The sequence below is a fragment of the Aythya fuligula genome, chromosome 7 (genome assembly GCF_009819795.1).
Source record: "Aythya fuligula isolate bAytFul2 chromosome 7, bAytFul2.pri, whole genome shotgun sequence".
In the NCBI taxonomy this organism is placed as follows: Eukaryota; Metazoa; Chordata; class Aves; order Anseriformes; family Anatidae; genus Aythya; species Aythya fuligula.
Window position 1 is genome coordinate 7319576 of NC_045565.1, and position 23095 is coordinate 7342670.

The 23095-nt window shown below is 39.5% G+C and overlaps 1 protein-coding gene across 1 annotated transcript in view; it reads left to right on the forward strand.

Moving 5' to 3' along the window:
• The window catches only part of PCDH15 (protocadherin related 15), a 477232-nt gene that overhangs the window by 350285 nt on the left and 103852 nt on the right, over positions 1–23095 (forward strand). Inside the window, 1 exon segment of the mRNA XM_032191027.1 lies at positions 16484–16600. Coding sequence (XP_032046918.1) covers positions 16484–16600 — 117 coding nt within the window.

Sequence of the window (23095 nt, forward strand, 5' to 3'; positions counted from 1 at the left end):
ACATAAACACTTAGTCATTTAGGATTGCTGAAAGATTGAAATAAGTACCTAATGGAATTGTTTGCAAAAATGACACCATCACGTTTCATTTAAAGCTCTCATAAATTGTAATTTTATGAACCATTCAGGTGTATTGAGTGCTGATGTGGCACACAGTGCCTTACATTTCAGTTCAGCTACCTGAAAATATAGAGCTGCAAAGAAACAGGCTTATTCAGTGGTCTTTTGCAATGAATCATTTTTATGCTGAGTTGCAGCATCACCTGTGTTTCTGCTGTCTTGCCAGTAATATGGGGATAATGGTATTCTTTTTGGGAGGATCCACAAATGAAAAGCGCTTGTAACAGAGGCATTAGCACTTAACATCTTCAGTTGGTTGATGTGCTTGTGTCCAAAAGGGGAGGATGCTTTAGAAACTCTAAATCTTGTTTCCTTGCATTTACAATGGTGCAGTTCTGGAGCCAGTCAGACAAATCCTCTTGTCTGGTTGTTTCATTTTTGTTGACTGTCAGTGAAGAACAGTCAGTGGTGGGAGACAAGAGAATTTAATTACTGACACTTCAGCTAAGAAGCAAGTAGAAAAAGCATATCTTACAAATACAAATTTCCTACCTGGCAACTTCAGTGTAAATGTAAGTCTGCAAAAAATATTTAACATTTATGAATCAGTCTCTGGTTCAGCTTACTGCATATCTGCAGATGCTATGGATTGCCAGATGATTTTGAGTAATTCTGTTTGTTGGTCTCTACTGAGCTCTGAATTATTCTAGGAACAGTAAATGTCTCAGATTATTAGCATTGATGGCAACATAAGAAGGCTTCTGCAGTACCTCTCTGTCTCTGTAAAATGCTTGAGATTGAGATGCAGTGCTTCTGCTTCCTACTGGGCTGCCCTCTGAACTGGTGTTTTCAAAGTGAATCAAAGGCAAAAATAGCTTTTCACATCGTTCCGTGAGCCTTATTTGTCTATACTGTTCAAGGAGGAAGTTGCTCAAATCAGTATTTTTTTTTTTTCTAGAAGAAACTTTTTCCCAGGTCGATGCTTTTTAGCAAGAATCAAGCTTTGTTTTGTTTTAATTTGAAGATAGCTTTTCTCAAATAGGAGTGTGTTCATGGAAAAGCTGCTGTCTGTACGCTGGGGCTGACATGGCTGTATGACTGTGCGTTTATGTGGTGTTCATTAGTCTGAGCGGACAACGCAGCAGTGCAGTTCTGCTTGGTGGTGTTAGTGTAACAGCAGCGGTGTAACAGGACACTGTCCAGGAGGCATTGTGAGAATAGGGAATTTAAGAAGGATGGGATTATTAGTAGGATCTTTTTTTTTTTTTTTTTTTTTTTTTCTGTTTTGTTTTTGTTTCCCTGCAAACTTTGCACACATGAGCAGTTAAAAGGAGGCATGATAATGGGTGTGTGAAAGGCGGTGTGTGAGAAGCTGGAATACTGTGCTTGAGCCAAGAGTAAAAATTTCTGCAGTTGTTGGGGACAGCACAGGGCCTGAAAGCGAAGGCAAGCAGCCTATAGATTATGTAGGAAAGGGGAAAAAAGGGCTGTAGGGGATTTTTAATGTGTATTATCATACCCGGCAATGGCTTGATTTTTGCAACTGATCAGTGGACATAATTGAATAACTTCGTTAAGATAATGGGTAGATTCTGACCTTGAGTGGCAGGTAGGAGAGTAGCATTGTCAGTGGCACTCATGAGTGGGGAAGGGCTTTTGGAAAAAGTAATTTTTCATCTCTCATTGTGTTAGACAGATGCCATTAGTGGGTACACGTCAGAGAGATCGTAAAAATTTAGAACCTTGATTACAAGACAGATCTAGAAAAGAAATAATGGTTTGTTTTGAGATTACAGAGGAACTTTCCATATAAATAAAAATAATAAATAAATAAATATAAATATAAATAATTTGGGGATGGAAAAAAAAAAAAAAGGAAATAGAAATCAGAGCCATTTGCTACCTGTGTGGTATGAGAAGGGTCCACAAGAGGATACCCTGAGTGGCAGATTCAGGAGACAGAGCCTCAAGGGGCAGGGGCAGGAGCAAGGCACATAGCTGGCCTTCAGTGAGAAAATAAATGCAGAAGGAGCACAGAGCACAGTGCATCACAGTGCAGTTTGGGTTTGTTCCTGATGGAAAAGACCCATACCTACCCTTGTTCTGAAGGGAGAGAGGTGGTGTGTCTGTGGTGGCAGCAGAAGGTCCAGTCAGTGCAGAGGAGAGGACATGGGGCAGGGGTTCCTTTGGGGACAGAGGTACTGGGAATAGCCTCTAGTATAGGGCCAGCATGGGCACGTGGTGGCAGGCTGGCACAGGGTGCTCATCTATTCCAGTAGAGCACTGAATCTGGCCCTAGAGCTCAAATGTGTGGTGACGTGAGGCTCTGCATGGTGTGGTAGAGATCCTCACTTGTCTATTTTCTGATTGCAATCTGGTCATATATTCCTCTGCCATCCTGACTGTGGTCCAGGCTGCTGCTGTAGGGCATGATAGATAACTCCTGATAAGCATGCTCATTGTTTCATGGGAGTAGTTTACAATTTTCTAGCTAATGGCTAGGATGTCTGCACAGGGAATCAAAGAGGTTTTAAAACTGGAGATTTCTGCCAGACCTTCTGCCAATTCAGAGCCTCTGTTCAGGGACAGGGTGCTCCTGCGTGGGGATGTACATCCCTCTGCGTGGCTCTGCAGGAGCCCTTCCCGTTCAGCTTGTCTTTTGCTCCTGCTCTGTGTTAGGAACGGGATATATCTTTTTCCTATTAGTAATAAAAACATTTTTACTTTATTTAGAGGAAGGTATTAGAGTGTGGTTATTTTTTTTTTTTACAGTGTTTGTGACCCCAAATAGGAAATAAACCATGTGCATGTGTATTGTAGGCCCCATAACAGTAGTTATGCAGCTTGCAGACTTTAATAACTCAAAATTGACTTAGAGAAAAGCAGGAGCAATCAGTAAGGCAGTAATAAGACCAAACAGGGAATTTATGTAACCATGAGGAATTCAGTCCCTATGATCTTTAGAGTATTACTCATATTAAAGAGATTTCCAGTCCTTTTGGTCTTGTGCTCCTCTGTTAACATTTGTCATTTTTCACAGTCCAATTTTTAACCATGAGCATTGTAATTTTTCCTGTGTGATAGGATTCTGTTATCCAACTATGGACAATGCCTGATGGTGTCATATATTATTTATGTGGTATAAGAGAATGAGCAGCAGTGCCGTGCACTCGTAATCACACTGAGCTTTGCAGCTAGGATGAGGGTGGATACACGCTGTGACTTTCCTTAGACTCTCAGCCTTTGGCATGACAAGTTACAAATAGTTTATATTAACCTTCCCTGAACTTGATCAAAACACAGATTGCAAAACAACTTCATCTGTTACCTGCATGTCAGTATTAAAATATGTTCTTTGCCACTGCTGCAGCCAAGTGGCTCTTTACAGTGTTTGACTTATGATTCCTTATTTGAAGGAAATTGAAGGAAAAATAATGAATTAATTGTGCTTTTAATGAGGAAAATCATCCTGTGTTTGAATATGCCTTTAGGAAGTTGCATTTAGCCAGAAAGTAATATTGATAGTCTTAAAGTAAACAAAATTTTATCTCATTTTTCTCTAGTTTCCTGTTTTATAAATCAGATGCTGTTGCATTGTTTCTAGTATTGCTGAGGAGGAATAGTGTAGGTAGCATGGAGTTCCTCTTGCCTGAGATTTTTCTTCCTCTTGCTGCTTATGTAGCTTTACCGGAAAGTCCTAATGAGTCATTCTTAATATGGGATGGCTGGAGAGGTTACACAAGTGTTCATCCTGATTAATTGGTGGTGGTAATCTGGTGTGTAATCAAGAACACAGAACTAATTACTGTACGTTTTTGTTGTTGTTGTTGTTTGCCTTTTTTTTTTTCTTTTTTTAGTACAAATGCACATAGATTAAAAAAAAAAAAAAAAAAAAAAAAAAGGGTTAGAAGCAGTGAATTTTGTAAGTCTTGAAAATTAAGTTTAAGGCAAGAAAGTATTAGCACCTCCAAGAGACAACTTGTGTGCTGTTGCATAGTGGTTTCCCGCTGCGGAGGCACCGTTTCTCTCACCAGGAAAGTGGCAGAGGTTTGCATTCACTCGGTGCCTAGGAAGGTTGAGTTTGCTTAGAGAGCCCGTAGTGCCTATGGCACTTCTAAACATCCCCTCACAATATAAATGTTTTCTAGGATTGGAAGAAGTAGAACCCTTACTGTTCCAATGGTGTGCTTATTATCAGGATTTACTGTTTGCAAACAACTACTGTAGTAGTAGAGCTTCTTCAGAGAAAAAAGGACTAACTTTTTCCCAGTTTAGATTGCTGTTAAATGAGTAATGTGTTCCCTACACATTACATTGTAAGAATCTGTGTAAAATGGGGCCTGTATGATGCTTGCATATTTTACACTATGATTTCCTCTTATTAGTAGTACCATCATTATTTTTGTATTAGTTTGTCTCTTGTTTATTATAACTGCTTTTTCTTACTCCTTCTGTTTTCTAGGAAATTTTTATTTTTTTAAAGTAGAGTATATAGTATAATGGTGCTGTTACCTCTGACAGATGATTCAAAGGGATAGAGCCAGAAGAATAAGTAAAAACTGATTGGTATGTTTCTAGCAATGCCATATTACAAATCTGATGACAAAATATTTCATGTAGTTCCTGCCATGCCTTAATCCCAGTGGACTGCTAGAAACATTACAGAATAAATTTCCAGATTTGGTGAACCAACTGTACCATCTGTCCTTAGGGACAGAGTTCCGAAGTGCAACTGTCAAATTAATTTTTCAAGAGAAGTGTGACATTGAGGAGATACAACACTTAAAATAGTCCTCTTGTGTTACTGAGAAGAGGTGTTGTTTTTTTGTTGTTGTTGTGGTGGTTGTGGGTTTTTTGTTTGTTTGTTTGTTTGTTTTTCTTTGTTACTGTTGTCAAATTATAAACTTTTGCACTGGAGACTGGAGGTGTGATTTTGTTTCTGTCACTGCTTTGCTAGCAATATATCTACAGTGAGTAATTTGAGATTTCATACAATCTTCTTTTTTTTTTTTTTTTTTTTAACTGAAAAATCTTTTTGTTAGCCAGGGCACAGTATTTTATGTTCAGGTAAAAACATAACCATAAGAAACAAGGAAGTCTTACAAATTAATCAGGTAGCATGGAGCAAGAGGATGAATAGTGATTCCTAGTTGACTTCTGCATTAAACTATAAGCTGGAAATAAAAGTGGCTTAAAATAATAGTGCTTTGGAAAGACTTGTTGGCTGAGGTGTTCTGAAAACAAATAGTTGTCTTAAAATTGTCCAGTTAATAAAGACAAAAATTAGCTCTGTCTCTCCGTTGGTAGGACTCGGATTACTGAGTAGGATTTGAATAGTGAAGCCACCTGCTGATCTAACTGCTCTTAAGCATGTGTACAATTGCATGCATTGTAGGTCAAAAGAAAAGCTACAAGTTGTATACTTTTGGGTCATGTTTTATATGTGTTGATTAGTACTTTTTGTGGGGTGAGTTTGCATCTCTCACAGTCACTGTGCTAAGTCTCCCGTTCCTTGGAAACTGTGCTCAAAAGAAACCAGCCAACCAAGTGAAAACATGTAACAGGTAAAGTCTCTGATTTGGTTGCTCTCAGTGGTCTTTCATCAGTTTGTTTCTCGAGAACATTCATATTCAAATTAGAAGCAAATAACAAAATCATAGAATAACCAGAGTTGGAAGAGACCCACGAGGATCACTGAGTCCAGGTCCTGGCTCCACACAGCATCACTGAAAATCAGCCTGTGTGTCCGAGAGTGCTGTCCAAATGCTCCTTGACCTCTGGCAGCTTGGTGCTGTGCCCAGTCCCTGTGCCCGACCACCTCTGGGTGCAGAACCTTTCCCTAACACCAGCCTGACCCTCCCCTGTCCCAGCTTCATCCTGTCCTCTCAGGTCCTGTTGCTGTCCCCAGAGAGCAGAGCTCAGAGCCTGCCCCTCCGCTCCCCATGATGGAGCTGCAGGCTGCCATGAGGCCTCCCCTCTTCTCCTCTGCTCTGGGCTGAACAAACCGAGGGCCCCCAGCTGCTCCTCACAAGCCTTGCCCTCTGGGCCCTTCACCATCTTTGTTCACAGTATGATCTTGATGCCATAGCAGTGCCGAATTCCAACTTGATTACATGAGAAAGCTCCCTGTGTTTTCCTAACAACCTGTGCCTCAAATCAGAACACACAGAAGCATAATTTCTTTGCTTTTCTAAGGTAGGAGGGTTGGAAGAAGATGGATGTTTGTTGAACGAATCACCATCTCAAACCAATCAGTTAGAGCCCCCAGTAAAGCTAGGAAAGCAAAACTCTGTTGCAGTAACCTGGCACTTGAGACTGGAGCTGGAATAAAATGTTAGAGCAGGACACTTTGCTCCTCTAACACAGCACCTTTACTGCACTGATGGAGAGTGCTGTGGAATGGGTGGCCTTGGTTTTTATAAAATGCTTAAACGGTCACTAAAAGAAGAATGGGAGAAGGTGGATCCACAGGTTGTCATCAAGGAGAGAGGACATTTTGGTTCAAACTCAGCTCCAGTAGATGTTTAATTACACACGTGTGTAGTTGCCACTTTTTTTGTGTGTCCTTGCAAGACTATGAATTAATTCAGGTCTTGTTTGTAATGAGCAGGTGAGCAGTAATCTATCAGTGCTTCACTATGGTGGGAATTCATGTTATAGTGAGATTTAATTACAATAATAATGAAGATTTGCTGCCAGTCACTATGCAGGTAATGAAGGATACATGAAGATGAAAGACTGGTGAATCACAGTCAAACACATCCTCCGCTTCTAATAGTTCTAAAATAAAATTTAGTTTGTTTTTACGTTTTTCAGTAAATTTACATCCCCAAAGTAATCTTTCCTTTCTAACATGTAACAAAAACAATTTCCCATTGAAAAAGAAAAAAAAGGAGCTGCATTTCATCCAAAATGCAACTGCTTATCTGCTTATTTTTCTATTTTCTAGCAGAATTTATGGCATAACAGGCACAGTGTTGCACTGTGGTGCCAGTAAGCAGATTTGTTTTTTCGATCTCAACTTACCTGTTCATTTATCTGCTAAAGTCATTTATTGCTTTGCATATTCCACTATGAAACTTAATTCATATTATGAGACATTTCAGGGCCTTCTGAACACTAAGTATTAGAAAGAGGCAGTTATACCATGTTAACAAGTCTCCATTTTGTATAGTTACAAACAAAAAACCCTGTGCAAAGAAGCACTAGACCCAATTAAAGACAAAATTCTGCGTGCCGGTTCACACAGTTCATTGCATTAGCCTGCCAACATCATCACAAAGATTTTTAACTTGCTGCTCTAAGGTACTCAGCACCACATGATTCTCTAACCTTGGTTCTTGTAACTTAATCACTGTGGCTGATACGTAAGTCTATTTCAAATACTTGTGGCACACTAGTTGTAGTTTTGAAGTACTGACTTACTTCATTGGACTTTAAATAAATAAATTAAAGAATGCATTGGTAAATGAAAATATTGGACCATGAAGAAAAGTTTGCTTGCAAGCTTTGGTATGTATCTTAGAGGAATGAATAGAGTGGTGCGATGCAAGAGCCTTAAAGGTGGTGTGTGCTCATTAACAGAGCCTTAGGAAATTGCTTAAAGAATGGGAAAGGAACCTAGAGTTCTTGTTGCTCCATTATCTGGTTAATTTATGTACTTCTATGTTAAGTCATACAACAATTTCACTTTTTTCATAGAAGTTGTATTTTTCATAAGGGTCACAACTTTGAAATGGGAACACTCTTGGATATGAGGTAGAAATAATAACAGGAGATTTTCCATCACATCTATGACTATAGATGATAAAATCAACATACTGCTGTGTTTGTAAAACCAGTGTTAAAGTTAAGCGTCACTGAGATAAGCTAAAAGTAGATAATTTTTTGCAATTATGTTTATCTTATACATTAGCAAGTATAAATTGTTCTGTGTTCTTCTTAGCATCAATTACAGAAACTGATGAAATGAAAGCACAAATTTCACAGGAAGGATAGTTGGGAATATCTCAAAGAGAATTACCTTACCTCAGTGATTACAAGTCATAGCGTGGTTATTCATTTTTAATCCCTTTGCAATCTATCTGAAAGTCTAGATACATCTGGTTGTGCTATATTTTGTTGCTGTGTACCGCTCCACAGAGTTAGCTGGGTAAATTACGACAGATAACCAGTATTGTTAACTTAAATGGGTCATTCAGCAGAAGGATGAGAGTTTGCTTGAAATCTTAAGATCCTGGTTATTGTCCCAATTTTAGTGCATTAACTGCCTACAGTAGACTTATAGGAGACTTCTGTGATGAAACTCTTAGTGGTTATTGAGGCCTCGAAAATACTTGTTTGTTGTAGCATCTCTGTTTGCATGAGTATTTGCTTAGTGAAAGAATACTTACAGTTTACACAACCACATACATGTATAAACTCTTGGCATAAGGTAAAGATCTTCTGCATTTTGCTGTAGCTGTATATGTGGCGTAGTAGATGTTTAAGTGAAAGGGAAATAAAAATTCCTTTTCTAGTAATGGGATTATATTAGAAAAACACTTGGGTTTTCTTTCAGAACATAAGACTCAGTTGTGAAAGAATGGTTATCTAAAGTCATGGCTTAAACTTTCAGTTGTTTCAATGCTGTGTCTGTGACTCCAAATCTAGTGCCCTTGATTCAGAACAGTTCTAAAACTTTTTAAACAATCATGTAATTTAAGAGTATCATGACATAAAAGCATTCTAAATTTGCATTTTAATATTTAATATTAAATTTGTGCTGCTCTAAATTAGGTTGATTAGCATCATCTTGAAAGGCTTTGGGAACTTACCAAGTTAAATAATAGAAATATAATCAAATGAGGATTTTCAGAAATTGAGAAATTACGGAAGGAACTGAGGGCTCCAGATGGGTACTAGCAGTTAGCATGGACTGGAGCAATGGATGATAATGAAATATGGCACTTCTGGGTGATGCAGCTGAAACGTAGCGATGGTAGCAGAGATCCTGTGCAAACATCAGTAAGCTCTGTGCTGGATGGGTTTCTACGGAGTGACAGCCTGTGGTGGGGCCAGAGGTCCTTGGGTAGGCCATGGGCATGAATCTGGTCTGCAGTCCAGCCGGAAGCAAAATGGACAGGGCCAGGAGCAGGGCTGGAGGCCAGCCTCCCTCAGCATCACTGGATGCTGGGGAGAGCCCCTGGGTCTGGCAGGGGTGCTGGGCCCAGGGGCAGGGTGTTGGAAGGGCCCGCATAAGGCTGAGCAGGGCCTTCAGGGGCTTAGGGTGCCCTTAGGGCTGTGAAATCCCGTGTCTCTAGGGGACTTCCATTCCGCTTATTTATTAATGAATTACTTTGCGCTTCTTTTAAGAGGGTTTTGAGCAACATCTTCCTACAGCTGAAGAAAACACAGGAGAAATAATGATTTTCAAGTGTAGTGATGCCAAAAAACCACTTTGCTTTCTGTAGAAGAGAGTTTCGAGGGAAAAGTAGAGGAATGTTAAATTTCTCCTTGGAAATCCCCAAACACCAAGGGATTATTAAACACTTGGAGGCAGCTTAGATGGGAAGCCACCAGCTCTGGTAATGTGCACATAGGCTTAATTGGCAGATGTTCAAAACCAAGTGACAGTAGCAAATTAAATGTATTAATACTTGGAGAAAAATTGAGAAAGTGAAAATTTTAGTGTGACATACACTATGTTTTGAAGTAAACCTCCTTGCTTTCTCCTTTAGTGGGATTATGTTAATGTACATTTAATATTAGTGGAAGTAGGGACAACTTTAAAAATACATTTGTTCTATTTATTACACGTGATAAAAGCCAGCAGACTGCAAAAGGAGCTGTAAATGCCTAATATGCATTTATTAGCTCAGATGCTGTTCAGTCATGCTGGTTTTTATAGTGAGGGCATGTTGATTTCCACTTAGATACAGATGACTAGAAACCTTAGCATCAGCAGCTATAATCGAAGAGCACAGTCCCAAAGTGGCAGGAAAAACACTTGGATGTATTTAAAAACTCTTTATGAAATGATTCACAAAGCACGAGTATGTAATATTTAAGAAGCTAATGTCCCTAACCAACCTAGAGTGATTTTGTCAACAGGTCAGAAGCAGGAGGGTAAGTGTTTCTTCTCAGGCTTTTAGAAGTTTTATGGTAGAATGCTTTCTGCTCCAGGAGTTGAGGAGAGAGATGAGAATAAAGAGCATTTTGCATTTGTAATGCAGTCTCCTCAGGTAGGCACTTCTGCATACTTACTCAGTTAATAATGGTAAAAAACTTCCAACAGACTCGTAGTGGTCTGAATAAATCAGCAGAATTTCTGAGCTTTGTGCTCTTTTTATAGGAGTTTGTCGCTCTGGATCTGTTCAGCAACTTAATGATCAGATTTCACTGTCGTGGCATTGTAGCTATTTTAATAAATAATCAATACTTGATTATAATTAGGTCACATTCTACAAAAAATGTAAGCTGAAAATCAGGCTGATTTTTTAAGCTATATAAAACAAGATGACTACTAGATGAAAAAAGTATAAGCCTGTTTCCATAAGGAGAGAAATGGGAGAGGGTAAAACAGATTTTTACGAGGGCTGGGGGGAGGAGAAGCTTCACTCCTATTTGGCAGGGCTGCCCTCTAGTGCACTGCAGGCTAAAGGCAGCAGATTTTTCCATTAGTAATGGGGTTCCCTGTGCACAATAACTGGGCGTTTGTACACATGATTATGCTCGAGGAAAAAAATTAATATATATATATACATACACACACATATATATGTGTGTATATATGTAAATATCTAAAGTATATTAGTGCCATCTTGTGTTGCTTCTGTTTGTGTCAAGATAGGTGATGAAAAATTAACTTCCTACTGTTCATTTTTCTCTTAAGAAAAACAACATTTTTTAAGAAAGCATGTCAAAAACTCGTTGTTTTTCAGAAAGTTTTCAGTGAGAAAATGCTCAAATCGGTCAAGTCTGTCGTGCATTGTAATGTTGCTGTTCTTTAAAATTCCCTGACAGTCAGGAGCTGCAGATGGAGTTCACAAGAGTGAGAAGGGGCCGTATCCTGATCCATCACAACTGCCTTGCACCCGGTGCCTAGCAGGAAAGAGCTGTAATCCCTGCATATTTGGCTTCTCCTTTCAGGAAGAATTCTCCAAACATTTTGTAACTGTCGTAGCAACTCCTGATACATTAGACTTGTGCAGGCTTTGCTGCTTGGGATGTGTTTCTGAAGCGTGAGATTTTAAACAGCTGGGGATGTGCTGGAAGATGGATCCGTAGGATCCAGTGCAAAGTCATAGAGGAGTACTGGGACTGCTCTGCTTTGTGACAGCCCGTCATAACCAGTGGTAACTTGGTGACTCAGGAGCTGCAGAAGTGGCTGAGCTAGCCTAGCTGCTGCTTGCTGCGTGTGGCTATACAGATGTGTGGGGTCTGTGCTGTGATTCACGTGCCGTGCATGCCATCCGTGTGCACTTCGGGTGGTGATGGTGCAAAGCAGATGGCAGTGACTTGGTCCAAATTGTGCAGCTTCGGGATGAGTGAATGAGGAGGCAGAACAGAGTATCGCACCCAGGTGTTACATGTTTATATCCTTAACTTGAAGCACAAATATTAAAGGTCATTCAGTGTCACCATAAATCAAAAATCTATTATTGTCTCTGAAGCCCATTTAAGTTTACAAGTTAATTTCATGCTGGAACTGCTGTACTGCAGATATTGTTCTTGCGCAGTTGTCCTGTGTTGCCCTCCCACATTGGCAGCCACCACCTGTCGGGGAGCACCTTCTTTGGTTTTAGTTCATAACTGCTAGTGACTGTCTTAATGGTTTTTAAATTACATATTGATTTGCTTCTTAGTGCCTTTCCTCCCCCATGCTTGTTTCTCCTCATTGGCATTCCTGGATGTATATCTTAGTTCACCAACATTTTTGTTCATCGTTTTCATATTATTTGCAGGCTGGTCAGTATTGTTTCCTCTAGCCCCTTTGATAAATAACAGCCCTTCAAATATTGTGAATGGGATGTGTCTTGTTCAGATTGTGAGGAGATTGATCAGCAAGTGGCATCACTCAGGAGCTGAGGGAGGCATCAGAGTTAATAAATGAATTTTCATCAAGAAATCTCATGATACATCTTCATTTGATTTTGAGACTACGACTGTGGATTCTCTGAAATGACAGTATTTGAGTATACCTCCCATATTGTGCTTCCTTGTTGCTTTATATTCTTACACGTGCAAGGGAAAGGAGTAAGGGCTTGTGCTGTCCTGCTTTTATGTCTTCCCCACTGTGAGCAATGTGAAATAAGGGGAAACAAAAAGTGGTGTGAGATGAGGAACTGTGGTAGGAAGAGAGCTTTGGGTTGTTACGCTTTGACTCTGACCCAGTTGTGTAAACAAAGACATGCAAAAATACAATAAATCTTCAGCTAGATGAGCAGTGACATAAAGGCAATTTTGTACTTATATATAAATATGTGGCTGCTATTACCTTACGGTCAAAATACACAGCCAAGTATTTCAAAGCAAGGTATGCAGAGAATCCATTACCTGCATTTCCCATTTGCCGTTCTGTGTGTGTTTGATAGTTAATAGCTGCCTGGATTTATATGGACGAAGCAGTGGACTGTGAAAGGTTGGAAGACACCACAGTTTGGCCACGAGGGTACGTGCAGGATTATACCATAGTTTTTAAGCGGTAATTCCACAAAGTGGCAGTAAAAAGGAGTGTAAGATTGCCATCCCACTCCTAAACTGTGGTTATTGATTGCATCCATAAGCCACATACATGTCAGTGCAAAGCCATTTTTGTGGTGTTTCAACAGAAGCCTTCAGAAGTAAAGTCATCTTCAATTATGTAGCTGTGCAGGAGCATGTCACTCCATGTCCTTGGTCTCCAGTCATGGCAAGGCCCAGTACTTTCTCTAAAATGCTGTATTTTTGCTCCAAATCCCTCTCATCAAAGCCTGAAAACTGCATCTCTGCATGCATGTGGGGAGTCCTCCATGCTGACCACTTCTCAGTGTGAAGTCTGGCGTGGTGCAGAAAAACAAACTAGGAGGACTGATGGCAGGGGCATGGGGGATCATGCCTGTGACCTTGAGCTGTTTTTTTAAAAAAATGTGGAATTTGGTTTCCTTCTATACTCTAACAGAATCAGATGTAGACTGTACTCCATCCTTGGTGTTGGTGCTTTTTAGTTGGTTTTAGCTGGTGCAATAGTTTCTCTTTGTGACCTTTCTGATGCCTTTAAGTGCCCATAATTTGTGAAGAGAAATGATACCACTTGGAGGAGATGAAAATACTAGGAGGAAATGAATTTCCCCAACATGCCTGTAACAAAACCTCTACTTCCTGCATGGGAAATAGCCCAGAAGGGTCATCTTTTTCCTCCTGCCACTGAACAAAGACTTCTACTAGAATAAAGAAAGCACTACAACCAATAAAGCGCTTCCCATGCCATCTGTGTGTTCCGTGTGTATGCCTTCTGCCTGCAGAAGTTCCCTTTCTGCTTCTGGCAGTTATTTGTCAGAAGCATTGTGATGAGCATATGAGACTTGATCACCTGTCTGTAATGTCAGTCTTGCTCTCTCTGAAATGTATTTATTGCAGCTGTGTTATGGGAAGACATAATTCTTCTGAGGAACTTTCATTGTGATAAAAGCAAGAACATGTAAGTTTGAATTCTGCTGTATAAAACAAGTAGCTGCTTTAGGGGTTGGGAAGAGAGGAGCCAGGAAGAAAAGCACTTGGAGCTGCTCTGTTTAGGTAGGGCTGAAGTATTTGCTGTCTGGTTGCTTGGCTTGGGTAAGGTTTATGAGGCCCAATCATGCATAAAGCTCCACTCAGAGAAGTAAGTTAGGACAGGAAGCCTTCTGATTTTCTACTTCGTGCTACACTTTGTATTCGTGTATATTTTGTGTTGATCCATGTATCTTGAAAAACAGGTGTAGGAATTGGAATGACTTAGTCATTTTCTATAGCAGAGCATGTAGTGTATCATCTTTCAACAGGATTAGGCTTTCCAGCACTGTAAGTTGCAGACTTTCAGGTGCTCAGGTGCACAGAAGATAATAAAAACATCACATGGTGACTCCCCCAGATTCCCCCAGAATGAGGAAGCAGCAGAGTGCAATCTTCTGCTGCTGTGCCAAGAAACAAAGAGTAGACAGGGCTGTGGCTGTGCAGGTGCAGAGAGAGACATTTTTTTTAAAAAGGCTGAGCTGTTCCAGAAAATGCTAAGTCCTTGTTAAGTACCATACCAGTAGTTGGTTCAGATGGAGTCTTCATGCGGAAGGACAGAACCTATCTTTTCTGTGACAGTGTGGTCTGTAAAAGGTTGTACCTCTCACTGAAAAACTTGAGGGCCTACAAAACAAAACACTTCCAAATACTGGGGTTTATGCAGCGGTAGTGCCTGTGCATGCAGCATTGTATGATGCTCCTCAGACAATACTCAAGATTATTTTTTATGTACCACCTTTTGCTGATGGTTTTCTGTATGCAGAGCTACTTGGTGTCTGCTTCAAATAAATAAACTGCATCTTTTCTTTGAGGTAGAATGGGCTGTGAATGGAGCCTGACAGGGGGAGACTGCTGTGTGATGTTGGCTGCTTTGCCACTGTGCTGCACTGCTCTGGAGTGGAGTTTCAGGGAGCAAAGCAGAACAAAGGATGGCTTATTTTACAAACATGGTGTCACTTTGAAGAGTCCAGGGGAGCAAAATTGTTTATGTAAATTATTCCTTGGTTTTACATTCTTAATTGAAGTAAATTATCTTCTTGCAAACAGGTCAAGAATTTGAAAGAAAAAAGACTCAATGCCTGTAATTCCATACAGAAATGCTAATCTGTTTGAATGTGAATGTTTTTCCAAATTCTATTCTTTTGAATGCTCTCCTAGTTTGAATTGCCTAGTTGTCGCTTTTTGTTGTAATTTGATGGTCCAATTGTCTCTTTGAAAAACTGAAAATCGGTGAAAATGCATTTCCAATGCATTGAAGGCTTGAATTGCAGACCTTTCAGCAGAACATAACACATTAATTTTTCAGGCCTGTATTACATGGGTTTGTAACAGTGATTTCTTCATAGATGTTTATTACCTCTGATGAGATATATATGAATGTTTTAAAAGCTAATGTAGCACACAGGCCAGCAGCAGCATGTAGCATTTGCAGCATGAAGACCTGTAACAACAGGTAGAAGCATCTGTGTGTAAATACTGAGTAGCCATGTTTGTGTGGGTAGCCCAGGAGGTGGGTGGCCCCTGTGTTCTGCTTGAAGGGAGGGGAAGAAGTCTCCTTTTCCTTTGTGGATCAGTAAAGTCACTCCTCTGTGCTGAAGGCATATTGTATCTCTTACTTGTTCTGGATTTTCTCTGTAACAGGGAAAACCAAAATCTGCTATCCATCTGTGCAAAACGGGACGTAGTAGTACACAAAAATGAATCTGTTCTCAAAAGAACTCATGCTAGGAAGGTGGCTCGACAGAAGAAACTGAAATAGTTTTATTATAAGAATAAATATTGTGATTTAAAGATGCGTGTTTAATTTTTTTATTTTTAAAGAACATGCGTATTTTCTGGGCCTCACTGTGAGAGGACGTTGGCAAAAAATGAATTCCTGACAACTTAGGGTGGGAACAATGAATGAGTTTCTGGAACAGCCAGTGATGGTGGCTGAGTTTCTAAATTTCCACAGCCCCTGATGCACGGGGTGAACGCGTCGGTGAGAGCGGCGTGTATCTCTGCTCGCATCTACCTTGGTGCAAGCTGGCGCAGCGCGTGCAGGCTGCAGGTCCCCCAGTCCCACCCATCTCGGTGTTTGGCTGGGGTTCCCTTTTGCACATGGATGCACCCATAAATGTATGCACACACAGCTGTGTGCATGTTTACAGGTGCCAAGGTGCATGCACATGTGTTATTGTGACAATGGCATTGGGCTTACAATTGGGCCTTTGAAGCTGTTTTTTGACAGCATACGCATCTGTCTGCAGAACAGCGTATTAGTGAAGTGTTGATATTAATCTGATGTTATGTTTTCCCCTCATTTATTGCATATTAGAGGTAACACACACTGTCAAGCAACGGCAAGCTCATTCATTTTAGAAAATTAGCAAAGCCACGTTGTGGCCCACTGCTTGAGAAACAGCTGTCACGGAAATCTCTGCTTTGTTTACTTGTGAGACTGTGTTTTTCTGCAGAATTCCCTTCTGTTGATCTGTCTCGTATGAATATGTTGTTTTGAAACTTCGGCATCTTCCCCTTCTGTGCTAGTTTTGTTTGGTGGTAATGGAATTGAGAGCCAAGAGGGACTCTGAAAGGCAAATAGGTTTCCTAATTAAGAGGGAGTGATTGGGTAGAATTTGAAAGATCAGTTGTGAATGTGTCTATACTTTTGTTTAAACTTCAGTACTAAACTCTTAATTATGTTTTGCAGGATATGAACGATTACTCGCCGGTATTTAGCAAAAAGCTCTACAGGGGAATGGTTGCTCCTGATGCAGTCAAGGGCACCGTTATCACTACCGTTTCAGCAGAGGATCAAGATCCTCCGGTAAGCAAAAAGGTTCTATTAATATTCTGCACCCAAGAGGGAGAAATCTTTAACCCTCATAAGCGACCTAACTCTCTCAACAACAAAGGTGATTATTATGAGTTTCACAGAGCAGTAACTCATACATTTTTTGTCAGCCTTTTTGGACAGAGGCTGCATGTAAAACAATGGTTTCTGAAGCTGGCACATCAGCGATACAGCTCTTTTCTGACAGGAAGAGGTTTGAAAACCACTTCATTCAACTTCCCAGTGTCAGATGAATTACAGGAATAGGAAAGAATGAAAGTCATGGCTGTCTTTTGTACAGTTGTGCAGCTTAACAGGGAAATAAAATACAGCTTTTTAAGATTGTTACCTTCTTGATTTGCAGTCATTGTGCATTCCTAGTCTGAGACATCATAGGGTCATGGGGAACTGCACAGCCCACCAGCTGGCCTTATTGGATATGTAGTATTTGAACAGACTGGTGTTGTTTTGGGGATAAAGTTTATTTTTGCCACTGGCTTTTATCACTGTTCCCTAGTGAAGCACTCGATTGACAGAACTGAACACATATTTTTGACTTGTTAGCTATTCTGAAGGGTAATATCAATTTTTGTAATCAGAGGTTGATGAACATTGGTGACCAGATGATACACTGAGGACAATAAAAGCCCAAGATGTTCTGCCAGCCAGGTTTAATTTTTAATTGTTAGTGTTTGGCATATTAAGGAGAGTAATCCTCAGGGAGAAGTGTTCAGAGTGAATGTGCCATGCACATTAAAAGATGATGGCAGTGCTTTGACACAAATCAATTGTAGCTTAGCTAAATATGTTTCATAGTACTTTATTTGCCACTCAAGGACAGAAATGCTGAAGCAGTGTTTCTGTAAGGACAGTCCTGCTATCCTTTTGTAAAAAGTCCTAACACAATGGCAAGTAAATTCACTGCAGGTGTTGTCTGTCAGCTGCATATTACTGAACCTGGAGATATTACAGTAGTTAATACTTGCTGAAGATCTGGACTATTGTTTGTCTAAAATACATATAAGAATATGTTATCAACATGTAGGTCACAAATAACAATTGTTATCAATAAATAGTTTGCAGTGTACTTGAGGAATGCAGCAGCAGAGGAATGCTGCACGTTTTGCTTCCTTTTTGCTCTGTGGAACTACAGTACTTTTGTCTGATTTTTTTTCACTGTTCCTTGGGGATCTCCAGGCCAAGGTGTCCACCATCATCTTAGTCATTGTTTAAAACTGAAACTTGCAGTGAAAATTAGAGTTGATGGCTCAGATTTTATTCACTGGAAAATAATTTTAAATTGATTTAAGATAATATCCTGTAACTATGTGATCCAAACTAAGCTTTGATTCTACTTTCTGATTTTTTTTTTTGGTCTGTCACATTTCATATATGTCTTATTCTTCCATATATTTGGTGCAGTAACATGGGTGCAGAGTTTCTGGGTAGCATTAGAAGCCAGCAAGGTTTATGCTTGCACTATATAGCACAAAAGTATCACCTTATGTTGCCAACACTTCTTCCTGAATGATAATGCACTCTGTTACTGTAGTACTACCATCAAATTAGTAAGCTTTGCCTTCATAAACATGGGTCTGAATTGCATTCAGCATCTCAGGGAGTTCAGCAGATGGGTGTTAGCTGGTGAAAATTCTTTGTTGCTCTCCCTAGGAATGAGTTGGAAACCAGGCAGGTAGAAAACTCAATTTTTGTTAAAAAGCTTTCATCCTCAGCAGTTAGCAGCAACAGGAAACACTGCCCATATCACAAGTGGAGCTGCTTTAGAGTGATCTGTCAGTGGAGAGGGGGGAAAACTTGATTTCCATGACTGTTGAAAGTGCAATTTCTATTTTTTTTTTTTATTTTGACAGTCAAAATCAGCCAGTAATACAGTTCTAAATCCATCAGTAGCACTTCTATAGACCTGGCTCTGCCTGTAGCAACAGTACGCATTTGTCCTAGCAGGTTATCTCACCAACCTTTGAGAAAAGCATGCAGAAAAGGATGCTAAGGATCAGTGAAATAGGACAAAAATCAGAATTTATCTTTCATGGAATTAGTGGAAATTTCAACACAAATGAGTTATTGGGATATATATTTAAAAATATATATTATATTGTAAAAATATATTTTTATATATTCATTGCTGCTAGAGAATCAGTTTTTAACTTGATTTTTTATGCAGATTTTATTTAATATTATCTGTTGCCTTACAATAAGATTATTTTGGTCTTGATGAAGGATTTGCCCATTCTGATATAATCTCCATTTTGTGATTCCCTAGGTTAATGTGTTTAAACATTAAAGAATAAGATATCACCAAAACAGTTGATGAAACAAAACAGTCTCTAACTGATTAATAATGTATTTGTAACCTTTCTTAGTTCTGTGGAATCTGCATTTTATAATGTAAGGTTATGTCACTTTATCATCTAAAAAACAAACAAACAAACAAGAAAAAACACACACACAAAAACCAATAATACTACTAGCCCATCAAACTGTTAGCAGATTTTTTTACTTAGAATTATGTTTAGCCCTTTATCCTTCTGCAGTCTCTCCATTTCTAACATTTCTATCACTGTCAGATGGACAGATAAAAGTAGAAATTGACCATGAGTAAGCTTCCCTACTCTTACAGTGGATAATAATGGCCATCCTTAGGTAGCATGGGAATGGGAGAATATAAAACCAGACTAAAGCACTTATGTCTCCTAAATTCCTTTCTTGTGATTTCCTCATGTGTTTATATGGATTTATTTTTTTTCTGATTTTGAATGTTTTGTATTTGAAAGATGTGAGAATTGCTTGTATTTCTGTAGAGAAATTGATGTACATACATGAGAGAAATCAAAATCACTGCGTGCTGGATCCTGCTTATTACCATTATAATAGGCATAAATGCAGGTAACAATGTGAAGATTTTGAAGTCTTCAGAATCAACTGTTGCATTGAAATTGTGTAATTTTCTTAATTGAAGCATACAAACCTGATGCCTGTAACATAAAGCCACCAGTAGAATGCAAGTGTTGATAACAGGATTGGTTTGGTCACAACAAACATCGATTTCTGATTACTACTAAGTGCTCATTTAATACAAAAATCACCTGTGCTAGATTCAAATGCTCCCAAGTAGAAACCTCATTATGTTTTCATTTTAACCTTTGGATTTCAAAGTGATCAAAGAACTCTTGGCCTGAAGGCATGAGGTATCTCTGATAGTTATTCCTTCAGTGCCCTAGTGAAATGTCAATTAAAACATAGAAACCAGTGCTTTTCTGTAAAGGACAGAATAGGATTTGAAAGGTTTTCTTGAGCAAATGTCAGTTTCAGTTCTAACCGTTTTCTCCTTTCTTTCCTTTTCCAGTTCGCATTCACTTTGTGTGTGTGTGTGACAACTGAGAATATAAACTATTTTTAATAAGTTACTTTTCATACTTGCATTAAAAATCCTTAATTTGAATTACCACTCTGGTCATTGAAATCTGGTACATTTGGTTTCACATACATTTCAGGAAGCATGTTAGATCAACTTACGTCCTTTTGTTTGTTGGAATGGTCCATAGTATATTTTTCTCCAGTTTTAAAGAGTTTTATGGTATGCAATCTCTCAAGTTACTTCATACATCCTACTGTTGCTCACACTGTGTTTCCCAGACCAGCTTTCCTCTAATTCTTGACATGTGTACAGGTAAACGGTAACAAAATGCATAAAGCAACAAAAGCCGGCCAAGGGAGGCAAAGGGAGTTCTGGTAGTAGAGCAGAGCCCTGGTGGCATGACTGCTAAGGAAAAGCTTGAGTACATCTTCAAATCTTTCTAAATAACTGGTAAACCTTGCTAAAATACAAAGCTTGAACTTTAAAACACTTTTAGAACTCACAGGAAGCTGTCCTCTTTGTGTGGGGGCTAACTGTGAAGAACCAGATGGGGGAAGCATCCCAGCCTCTGTGTAAAGGGTTGAAGGGAGTGACACAGAGGTGTCAGGACAGAGCAGTCAGTTGTGCACAGGATTTCCCTTGTGTCATCTTGAGCTTTCCTTCCAGAATGGTTGTCCATCTGGAACTAAAGGACTAAGAGACACGATTTTTCCACTGTTAAACTGTGTTCTTTGTTTCCTGTAAGAACTCCATTGACTATTAGAATTTAACTTCCCAACCAAATCCTGTTCTGAAAACAGTGATCTGACCAAAGGATGAAGTCAAAAGTGAATAACAGTGCAAGCAGGTATCCTGTGAGGTCCATAACTATTCGTGTGGCTGGAAAACACAGACGTGTTACATGTGTACTGGGTGTGCCAAATAAATGCTTCATGCAACTAAAGTAGATATGATAATATCCTCTAGAAAAAAAAAAAAAAAAAAAAAAGAAACAATTATCTGTAAAATAGGGAATGAAAACCAAGATCTAAGGCCACTGGGGGGCGGGAAGCCTGGAGTTACAGGCATAGCTGAGCATAAAAGAGCATAAAAGAGAAGTAAGAGTCTAAGGCTGCAAGGTAATAAAGAAAAGTCCATCAATGGAGACAGAAAGGAGTGAGCGAGTCCTTGTACAGCCGATAATCAGACATTTGCTTTGGGGCATGTTAGTGTGGACTAAGGGGTGGTGAGAGAGAAGGATGCCGAGTTACTGGAGTTTCTGAGACAGCTCCTCATGCTTAGCCACTGTTATATTTAATCAAACCTAGAGTTTTGAACTAGCATCTGTATGCCCTGCTTTGCTTTAGATAACACAAATGTACACAGCTTTGGTTTCACCCAGAGATGTTTTCCAGTCTTTTTAGTGAGACATACCTGCAGACCCCAAGGCTTAGATGAAGCCGGTGTCTGACTCTCTCATCAACACTTCTGAATTTTATCAGCACAGTCGTTAGTATCCTGAGCTAGCAAACGTCTGTTCTTTGGGCAGGTAGATGACCTTTTATAGCTGGTGAGATCTGAAGCGTACATCAGGGCTGTAACAGATGCATAAAGCCCTCTATCCTACGTTGCTCGATGCTATCTGATGCTGGAATGTCCTCAGGACTGCTTTCAGTTCCCCTGTTTGTAATAATACTTCTACTCTCAGTGCTCAGTCTAAGAGCTTAGCTCTCAAGGAATGATGAGTGGCTAGCACAAGACACAGCTTCTTCAAATGCTTCAGGGGTGGCAGCCAAAAATGTGTGGAATTGGTGTCTAGACAATGCTTGGGCCATCTGGGTGAGTCACGCTTGGCAGCTGAACAGAGGCACGGCTGAAACTGCTTTTAAACAGTTCTCTTTAAACTTCTCTTCCTTCCTTCCACGTTGGGTTTTGATGTGACTTAAACCAAAAATAAATGCTAGGCCATGCTGTACATCGTCACAGGGTATCTTCGTTTCCTACACACACTAATGAATAGTCTGACTTAAAATGGCATGGGGCAACCTGTTCAGGAGCAGGAGAGGGGCAAGTAAAAAGGATTTGGCTCTGTGGAATGACAGCAGAGCAGTGGCTTGCCTTGAAACTTTAGGGGTTAAACCAGATTGAGTGGGAAGGTTTTGGTGATGAGAAAGGTCTTTAAAGTTGTTTTATTTCCAGTTATGTACCAAACTTTTTTTTTTTTTTTTTTTTTAAGGAGATAATTGCACGTGGAGGGATTTGAATGTTGGTTGCATTAAGCTTGTCCTTTTTGTTTGTCAAAGGCACTACGTCCTGTACAGATGGCCATGCATGTACTGAAGTTAGCTATTCAAGGACACCCGAGATCATCCCTGGGGAGAAAAAGAAGAGTTTTATTCATTGTGATTAGTTCATGCTTTATTGAAGTGATATGGTGATGAAAGATGCCAGATGATTATAATCATTTTCTCAAGGAGCTTAACTCTCCAAATATTGCGAAAGGAGAGCAGCTTGAGCTATGTGATAGGTGCTTGGTTTAATTATCAGGAGGTGAATATTTCCAGGACTGATATATCACGAGGTGCATGCTTTTCCTCTGTAGGCTTTTTTTTTACATGAGCCATCACTGTAAAAGCTGGAATATTTCTTTCATGGACAATTCCCCCACATATTCTGATTTTGTTGATTTGAAAAGTCAATAGAAACAGATGCAGAATGCTAATTTTAATGACCAGTCAGTTTCCAGAGCTCCAGAACATCCAGTTTAATGGTTTATCCAGTCTCGTAACACCTTGTAAAGTTTGTGATCAGTGGAGCTATTTTGTCAGATTGAGAGTAATTGTCCTTATTGTTTTACAGCACCCACTGAAAGTGTGATGCTAACAGATATTTAATTAGAGATTTAACAGATACTTAATTAGAGATAAAAACATTTTCATATAGTCAAGGGCTTGATCTTTTATAAACTATTACTGTTGAATATCATAGTGTCTGCTGGAGATTAGCATAAGGGAAACATACTGCAAAATCAGTAAGCTCTTAAAGGAATTTTATCTTGTGGATTTAAAAGTTTATACTCATTTTGTGTTCAGCTTGTTATTAATTCAGAATTTACAGAATTAATCCAGACT